We start from the raw sequence: 10,030 nt of genomic DNA on the forward strand, positions 1-10,030 counted from the left end.
TGCAGATATGAATCAATAGCCCAACTGATAAGGTTCAATCTGTCTTGTCTTTGGGTTGGAAATACATTTTAGCTTTCTATTTGGTTTATTGCTTATAAGATTCTGTTAAAACTGCCTTATCAAATGCTACGCTGAATCTGATATATGCATTGATGATAGAGGATTTTGTTAAAATATCTACCAAGACTTCTATTAGACACTTAATTGGCTAATTCAACTTGATTGAATTAGCTTTCTTGATGTCAAATACAGCAAGTCGATTACCTTTTTGCATTTGTCATCTGAACTCTTAAGCTTCTCATTTATTAGGTATTCGATGTGATTGACTGCTTCAGTCGGAATCTCTACCATTTTCGTGAAGATTTGTGGCTTTATTAAGCTGTTGAACTTCATCATTCTGCTTTGTTTAATTTCTACCATCACTCAGGTTTCCTCTGTTAAGCCCCTTCTGTTGAAATGCAAATACTTTTTTATGACAGGTGCAAACTTGAGAGCCTATAGCATTAGATTCTTTCTTTTGCTGTCGAATAAATCACTCCCTATCAGCAAATTCTTATGTTATTAGTCACTCCTTTGATTCTGACATGTACTTTTTATTTCAACTTTGTTAAAATATCAAATTTACAGCATCGTTGCAACTGATTTGATTGGTCTTATCTTCAAACTAGGAATTGTGTTTGTAGTCATTGTAGTATAATTTCTGAGCAATTTCTGTTGATTGATGAGATGACAATACAGCTTTTGAGCCAAAGTTGTAACTCATATTCGTTTCAAATAGCTAGATTAGCTTTAGAAATGCTATAGCACATAAGACAGAGGTATCAGTGTGTTGAATTCTGAAGGGACTCAATCTAATTTTGCAGCTCTGACATTAACCCGTTACTGAGAATAATTTTGTCAACCCTGGAAGTTGATGTCTTATGATACAATCAATTTGGTTGATTCAGTAAAAGGGTTCCTTGCAAGAATGATTGTCTTCCTTGTCTTTAGCCTTCCGCTTATGCAAGTTGCTGTAACCACAAAATTTTGTCCTGCATACGGGTAAAGAAAGAAACATTATGCTCTTGCTTTCATCAAAAACATCTTCTCCAACAACTTAATTTCTTTGTATATGAAAATTGTTGCCTTGATTCATAAGGTTTGGGTCTTTTTAATTGAGTAGACGCATTTTGGGTTGGGTCTTCATAACCAAATAAATACATTTTGAGGGAAAAACACTCGTGTAAAATCCACAAGTAAACCCATGCTTGTTTAACCTAAATCGGACAACATCTACTTAATTAGACATGAGATACAATTATGATAACAATAATGCTACGGACATCGGGGTTTTTACACCGAAATATTGTACCGGTTTACGTGTAACACGTCTCTGATTTTTTTAACAATTTTTTTTGAGTGAACGGTCGTCCATCAAATTTGGACGACCGTTCACTCACATGGACGTCCGTCTATATTATATGGACGGGAGTCCATATACTAGGGACGGGCGTCCCCATTTACCATAAGTAAAGTGAAATAAATTTTTTTTATAAAAATTAGGGACGGCCGTTCATCCGTTATGGACAGCCGTCCCTTAATTTTGGACGGGCGTCCGCAAATAAGGGATGCCTGTCCAAACCAAAATATGAAAATAAAAAAATAAAAAATTAGGGACGGCCGTCCATAAATTTTGGACGGCCGTCCCTTACGTTTGGGACGGGCGTCCATTAGGATTGGACGCCCGTCCATACTTTTAAAAAAAAAAAACACCTTTGCTCTTTTCTTCTTCTTCTTCTTCGCTCTTTTCTTCTTCTTCTTCTTCCCTACTACCTGGGAGCCTTTGCTTAGCACAGCCCATCCGCCGTCTCTATCATAGCTCAACAGTTTCTTGATTTCTTGCATCATGGGGTCGTGGTCATCGGCTCTGCCCAGTTGAATCTTGGAGAATAGCATGCTCTCGAGACATGTCCAAAAGAACCATACCATGGGGAGGTCTGGCCACGCCTGACTTAGCTTTTCAATTTGGATGCTTGCAATGATTCGTCGCACTTGTTCCCTCTTGGTGCTCTTCCCCACATACACCATCTCCAGAGGGATGCGTACAACAATTGCAACTGTGCGTGCTGCGTTTGTGAATTTACGTATCCATTCTAGATCATCTCCTCCATACAAGAAAATGTATTTTCCTTCTCTAATCTGAGTACAAAACAGAATAATCCCATTTTGAGAATTGCTTCCGCTAGCAACCAAATTTCCCTCCAGGCTGATGATGACTCCACTCTTCCTCCTCTCATTAATGCAATGGAAGTTTATACTCTTAGTGGGGAACTTACCAATGGAACGAATGCTAAGGATGGTTTGCTTCTAACTTCATTATTTAATTTTGGGATATTATTTCTTCTGATTCTAATCTAAAGGTTATTTTTGTTTTGTTTATGCTGTAATTCAGTGGGAGGATTAGGATTGCTGCAAAATGGATTTGAGGTGTTACAGGGATGGAGTGGAGCGAAGAAGAAGAAGAAGAAAAGAGCGAAGAAGGTGTTTTTTTTTTTAAAAGTATGGACGGGTGTCCATTAGGAATGGACGCCCATCCAAACTTAAGGGACGGTCGTCCATTCCTAATGGACGCCTTTCCCAAACGTAAGGGACGGCCGTCCAAAATTTATAGACAGCCGTCCCTAATTTTTTTTTTTTCATATTTTGGTTTGGACGAGTGTCCCTTATTTGTGGACGCCCGTCCAAAATTAAGGGATGGCCGTCCATAACGGATGAACGGCCGTCCCTAATTTTTATAAAAAAAAATTATTTCATTTTACTTATGGACGGGCGTCCATTAAATGGGGACGCCCATCCCTGGTATATGGACCTCCGTCCATATAATATGGACCGGCGTCCATGTGAGTGAACGGCCGTCCAAATTTGATGGACGGCCGTTCACTTGAAAAAAATTGTTAAAAAAATCAGAGGCGTGTTACACGTAGACCGGTACAATATTTCGGTGCAAAAATCTCGGTGTCCGTAGCATTATTGTTATGATAATAGACTCACTAACCTCACAAAGTCTACAAGGTGGTGAGTTTCTCTCATCCCACATCCTTCAAGACTAAGCCTAAATTCAATTCATAAGGCTCGGAGTCCTTTTAATTAAGAGGAATGCTACACTTACAAAGATGCATACAAAGAGGGGTATACAAAGATGAATCAGTCCTTAAAAGAAGGGAAAAAGAGATAGAGAAAAAGATAATCATGAAGATTAAGGGTAGGATTTGTTTTTATATGTCCCTCTTTGTATGTATCTTTGTAAGACTAGCATTTCTCTTTAATTAAATGGAAGTACATTTTTGTGAAGCTTAAATGTGAATTCGAATGGGTCCGAACCTGAGATATTAGAAAACTAAAGAAAACTGACTTTAACCCAAATTATTCAATATTTACCACATTTACTCTAAATTAAATGGATCACATAAAGAGATGCTTGAAAAACTGACCTGGTCAGTGACCCGGATAGATGATCAGGTCTCGGGTTAACCAGTTAAACCGGTTCAGATCAGACCGATGACATCATTTTCTTGATCTCATCACCCAATCAATCATTTTTTTAAAACTCGGACTGGAAGGCAACCAGTTTTACTGTACAGGTCATGAGTCAATTGGTCCAACCGGTTGGACCGATGACGTCAGTGACAATTTTATTTTAAAAAAAAGACATATTAATCCCTCAAATTTTAATATATTACAAAAATTCTCCTAAAAGAGTTTAATTAATCCTTAAAATTTTTATTTATTTCAAAAATACCCCAAAAAATGACCAATTAATCCTTAAACTTTTACATATCTCTAAAACACTCTTATAAAATTATAAATAAACCCTTATAATTTTGAAATATTACAAAAACCCTTTAAGACTTGAATCGGATCGGAGAAGTTGCTAGGTTCTGATCCGATCCACCGGTCCAGTCCGGTTTAAAACAGAGCGTGAGAGCAATCAATTTTTCTGTCTACTTCTTCTTTATCTCATTAGCTCACCTCTCATATGAGGAAACGTGTCCACCAAGTCACCAACAAACAACTTTTTATTTGTTTTTCATTAAATACAATACAGCGCACTCTTCATCTTTTTACATTTAATATTTGTTTTTTATTTCCAATGAAAGCTCATTAAATGCAATATCTTTATTTATTAAATTAAATTATTTATTTTCAATCTCCTCTATCTTAAATTGCAGGAACGAAGAAGAGTAGAGTAGATTAAAGAGAGAAAGCTCCAAGAACTTCTTTCTCCAACTCTCTTTGTTGTTCTTTACTCTTTCATTTCTTCTGTTTTAATTATTAAAGCTCTTCGGATTCTTCAGCTTTCCTCTAATCAAAAGGTGCATGCCTTCTACACCAAAACACACAAACACATTCACTCTTCCTTTTTGACAAAATCCTTATTTTCGTCTCTCTTATTAGCTGTGTGCCGCCACTGTTATATCCACCTCCACCATTCTCCACCACCATCGCCACCGCAGCAGCAACGGCCTAGGGTTTCAACTCCTCTCACTTGTTTTTTCTCCTCTTCTTCTTGTGGCTTCGTTGATTAGTATTATTTTTTTGGGTTGATTAGCCTCATGTCTTTAATTGAAAATTGTAAAAAAGGTTTGAATCTTAGAACTTAGGAATTTGAGTTGACAAAACCAGTTGGATCGGTGGGTCGCTACAGTAAAACCGGTCCAACCGTGAGTTAAAATAGGTTAATTTTCATTCTCAGTTTTTAACCCTGACCGGTTCGCCTAAGCCACCGTTTTCCGATCGAACCGGACCGGGTTTTAAAACCTTCATTAAAGTACAAAACTAAAGAGAACTATGAAGTACAATGAGAATATTCCATTTTATGATATTTAGCTTTATGCGTTTATAGTAGGCTAACATAAAGCTCCATCAACCCTTTATTCTTTCTCTTTTGTTATGCTTAAAATCCAAAGAAAATCTTCCAAATCTCCAGCAACAATTTTGACAATAATGTAACAAAGCATAAAGGTTTGTTTTTCTATATATTGCTTAACCATTTCCATAATAACATACTCAACTATTAACGCTGCTTTCTATTTATCAAGATATACCAACAAGAGTAAAGAAAACTCAACCATGGCACAGCGGCTCGTAGTCTTTGAAGCTGTTTCATTTGCTTTCTGTCTGTTAACTAGCCTAGCCATGACCCTCAAGGTATGTAACCACGAAGAAGAAAATGCTAATTAATATTTGATAACTACATCTACATACATCTTTCTTTTGTTGGGTGATCATTTATGTAAGTTTTTTCTCTACGGTTTCAGTCAGGAACTTGCAACTGCAAGAAATCAACACAAGCTAAAAATCCCACCAAGAAATGCTAAGATGATCTTCGCTGCTCTCACACCATGACCATAAATTTCCAAAGAAAAGCACTAGAGGACCTTGAGAGTTCAAGCTCACTCTTGGCAATAGGCATGGCATAGTTAAGAGTTTATTTGCAAACGAGATTGTTATCAATGTGATCTAATCTATATGTACTTTACTGTTTACATCCACTAATTCATACTAAGGAGGTTCTTTACTTGCCCATCTCTTGAGACGACGCTTCTTTAAGCATGAAAAAGTTATCTCCTCATTTTGCATCACAACCTTAGTTGCAATTTCCTATTGTTCTTAGTTTTGAAGCAGTAATATGAAAAGGGAAGTCATAACACATTCTAGGCTAGGATTTTTCTTAATTTTTTTCCACAAGCACCTATAGAATAAGTCGGCTTAACCTACAAGCTCGGGCAACCCCTAAAAGAAAAGAAAAGAAAATGCCACTGGTACACTTCACTCTCTACAGATTAAACAGGAGCGTATGAAAGAAATTGCACAGAGAAATTTACAATCCCTAGCAGTGAGAAACTGCCACCCGCTTTGTCTCTATTTCCTTCACACTTTCAACTATGTCATCAATGTTCCTTGAAAGGTGATGGGAATGATCCTCCATATCTCTCAAAACCATTTCAAGCTGCTCTTGGTAAGCTGCAGATCGCTTCCGTTCCCGCTGTAACTCAGCAGTCAACTCTCGTATCTTTATATCTTTCTCGTCCTGCAAAATGAAAATCCCAAAGAGAAAAGTAAAAGAAGCATGGTCAATTTTACTGATAACTTTAGAAGATGAAAAGTTCTCACTTTAGTAATAAACATTTTATGATTGAACAATTTATATAAATAATTTGACAAGTCAATAAGCAATCTAGACAGGCATTTATTAGAAGTGATTTCTCTTTTAGCCTCAACGAGACTGAATTGACATATGAAAAAACAAACTCATCACATAAAAGGCAGTACATAGTTGCAAAACATACAATTCCCAAAAGGAACACCAAAATAAAGTCTGCAAGTTACGTGGCCCTGCAATTTGAGATCATGTATGAAGGATATGGTGACATTTCATGTTTTGCTCATACATGACAAATCTATAAAAGCACCATCCAATCTCAAGTGAGACAGTCAACAGTAAAAATTTTTCAAACTCGCACATTGAATTAAAAGAAAAAAAAAAAAAATTGGTCTATTTAAGATTGCAGATCTTCAAAAATTAACTTTAATGTGAAATACCTCTTTCAACTGTGATAGATTTTGCTTATACATGAGAAATCAGTTTGACCAGTCTCAGATGAGAAATTCTGTAAAATCATCTTCAAAGCTGATTTTTTGATGGCATACGAAAGATAGAATGGGATATCAGAACATCAGAATTATTTTCAACACGAAACATCCCGTTTCATGCCGAAGAGGCTTGAACAGGATAGTAACTCAGATTTTTTTCAGTTCTAACACAAAAAAGAGACTCAAGGAAATATTGTATACACTAGTTTTAATTATTTGGGATGTAAAGAAACAAATATAACTAGCAAGATGTTTTGCCAAAGGAAAATTTTGAAATTTAGCACATTTGATTCACTTAACTAGCAAAGGAACATTTTTGCGCAAATTTGAAACAGGATTTTTATTTTTAGCATTTAAGATTTTGGAATAAGAGATATGTTTTTCATTTTGTATAGATTTTAGTACCTTTGGGTTTTCGGGACAGCTTGTCCATTCATGTATACTTTATATTTTTATAGAGAATCTTTGTTTCCAAGCAAAAATTAAAACAAAAAAATATTGAACTTTAGCAAAAGATCAAAATAGCAACAAACAAACAGATGGTGACCTTTCTTAGCACAGGCAGATCCAGCAAACTACTACTTTCTATCAGAAGAGCATCTTATAAGAACTAACTTTTCCAATGAGTATAATAGTATAAACTTCATACCAAGAATTTGATAAACATATCCATACACCGGGAAAAAATTGCATAATGGAAATAACAAAAACAAAAAACACACTAATTTATAAGCATAATGCATCCAGATGTTTGCAAAGAAACCTAAATTTGAGATCAGTCTTATTTAAAAAATTCAACCCTAAAATACAGTGATGTAAAGTTAAGACTTGCAAGAACACTCACCGGAGTTTGAGATAGAAGCACACTCCGACGACCATTGACAGGTATAGTGACCAATGGGTGGTTATGCTCCTTTACAAATCTTGTTACAACCCATTTCCCTGATTTTTCTTTCTTCACTACGATCATCGCTTTACAGCCTTCTCTGGTAATAGCTCGAGGCTTCCTATTCTCACTTCTTCTAGGCCTTAACTTTCGAAAACCCTCTTTATTACACACAAGTCGACGCCAAACTACCTTGCCATCACGCATTGATCGGCGAAACGCATCAACACGCATAATGAACCCCAATCGTGTGGCATACGCATCATAAAACACCTTCGCGGACTCCTCAGATTCAAACTCCATACCCACATATGGTTCCACACCCAAACTTCCTTCGGCTGTAACTACCTCTTTCCCATCAGAATTCTCTATCATTTCCCCATTCTCTCCCGCAGAAGGGTTTTCATCCACTGCCAGAAAACACAACTAACCCTCAACAAAATTCTACTCACATATATACACAAGATTAGAAAACAACCCAAAACCCCATTTAACAAAAGAAATATGAATATAACAATAATTGAAAAAGAAGAAAACTTTCCATAGATTTTTGTTCTTAACATATCCTAGATTAGTCTCCCAAAATTCTCATATATTCTCCTAGAGTATCAGTTTGGAGCTCAGCACCTTCTATGACTATCAACTAAACAAAGATATGAAATTTAACAGAAATTTATGGTGACAAAAATAGAAGAATAAAATTGAAAATTGGAAATGGAAAACGTAAAATGGCTCACTTGTTAGGTAAAGTGCAGATCCAAGTCCAAATCCAGCGTTGAGACAGAAACTGAGTGATTGGGTTCAGAACAAGTCTTCAGTTTGAGTTTGAGAGAGAGAGAGAGAGTTGGGAACTGGAAACTGGAAAGTGGAAACTGGAAACTGAAAGTACAACTAAATTGGGCCTGGGTGAGGAATAATTTGCTACACTCCTTGAAAGCTGCACTCTCTGCGTATCAACACTAAGTTGTTGCCAACTCAGCGTTTAAAGGAGTATAGCTTTTGCTGGCTGATTAAGGGTGATCAAGAAAATAATATTACCATAATAGATAAATTGAGAGTCAATTTATATTTTACATCAATTAAAATTATTTTCAAGAAGATAAAATAAATAAATAAAAAAGTATATCCATACTAATATTTATATAACCTTCGTATATCCTATTAAAACATACGTCGTAAATCATTTACCAATGCAAATATTTTGAAATAATTTATGTGCAGATTAAATATAAACGTCCATGATTTATTTTATAAATTTAATAATTAAAAATAAGTATTCAAATACTCACTTTTGAATTTTGATTTATTTATTAAAAATTTTCATCATAATTAAAAAATAGTAAACTAAAAAAAAGTTTAATTTTAATATTACATATAATCATTTGTGGTGATGAAAGTGATAAACACTTGAGTCTAAGCACATATACGTAAGAGTAAGTGAAGTAGTGTATGTGTGTGTTTGAAGTTCAACTGGACGGCGAAACTTGTCATTTCACTTGGACCCTCAAACTTCTTGTCTTTGTATGCGCATGAAACCTGCAGATTTTGGTGGGTTTGTGTTCCCAGTCTCCTTGATTCTGATTCAGTAAGTCTTTAGATCCTCCTTTCTTATCTCTTATTTGCTTCTAAATATTCTATCTTTTTATTCCTTTTTGAATGAGGTTGAATCTAATGCTTCTTATTCAACGAGCAGTTTTGTCTAGCATTTCTGAAATGAAATTTCTGAGGATGAATTGTTACTTCAAGTATGCACAAAGGCTGTATTTTTGGCATTAAAGTTACAAACTTTAATAATGACAGTAAGATTTTTAATAAGGAATTGTGTTTGAAAAAGTGGGTTTGGTTTTGCCAGGAGTTTCAAGCTTTGTGCATGTGATATTCTATTGAATATATGTACCTGTGATGTTCTGTGAATGGGTGATAGTTTTGTTTTAGTGACTTATTCATAGATTGAGTTTAGTTGTGGATGGTTTTTGTTTGCTGGGTTTTGACCTTAGTCTGTGTTGATCAGAAATTCACACTGGTCATTATTAAGTTTCATTGTTGTATTTAACCTTCGTGTGTTACGAATCCGTAGGTGGAACACTTTGGAATTAGTGCTTTCCTTTTAATTTCTTTCTGTTTTGGATTATCACAAGGGCTATATGAGTTTAATATCAGAGGGACTGCTGTTTAATGTTTCATATCAGTTTTATTTTGGGACTTTGCTTATTGGTGCAAAAACTACTGTATGTGGGTTCTCAAGTTTGACCTAGTGTTTTCCCCCGTAGTAACCATGCTTTCTAGTTTCAAGAGGTGGTGGTTGACATGTTTTGGTTTCTGCTTAATCTTAGCTTTTTCATTATGTGGTTTTGGGACATGAAAATTGCATTACCATCCATATTCATCATTTTTGTTTTACCTTTTTAGGGTAATTTGTTCCTGCTATATTAAACAATTGGATGGGGGGAATCCAAATTGGATAATCATGGTTTGATTCCATATTTAAGATTAAATTATACCTCTAAAGGT

General features: G+C 35.4%; 1 protein-coding gene and 1 long non-coding RNA gene across 3 annotated transcripts; one reads left to right on the forward strand and one right to left on the reverse strand.

The window, feature by feature from the left end:
• The first annotated feature begins 4,118 nt into the window (after nt 1–4,118).
• LOC116127288 lies at nt 4,119–5,544 on the forward strand. 2 transcript variants are annotated; one of them, XR_004127597.1, is made up of 3 exons: nt 4,119–4,352; nt 4,435–5,187; nt 5,298–5,544. It is a non-coding gene; the product is annotated as an uncharacterized LOC116127288 (long non-coding RNA). The 2 variants fall into 2 exon arrangements; XR_004127598.1 differs by having other exon boundaries at nt 4,171–5,001; nt 5,079–5,187.
• A 241-nt stretch (nt 5,545–5,785) lies between these two features.
• On the reverse strand, nt 5,786–8,411 carry LOC116127272 (protein FAR1-RELATED SEQUENCE 5-like). The gene is made up of 3 exons (XM_031412932.1): nt 8,257–8,411; nt 7,478–7,929; nt 5,786–6,070 (listed from the first exon to the last, which is right to left on the reverse strand). Coding segments are annotated over exons 1-3 (654 nt in total). The 5' UTR covers nt 8,258–8,411; the 3' UTR covers nt 5,786–5,869.
• Between the last annotated feature and the right edge of the window lie 1,619 nt (nt 8,412–10,030).

This window comes from Pistacia vera, unplaced genomic scaffold (genome assembly GCF_008641045.1).
Source record: "Pistacia vera cultivar Batoury unplaced genomic scaffold, PisVer_v2 Contig1045, whole genome shotgun sequence".
Classification (NCBI taxonomy): domain Eukaryota; kingdom Viridiplantae; phylum Streptophyta; class Magnoliopsida; order Sapindales; family Anacardiaceae; genus Pistacia; species Pistacia vera.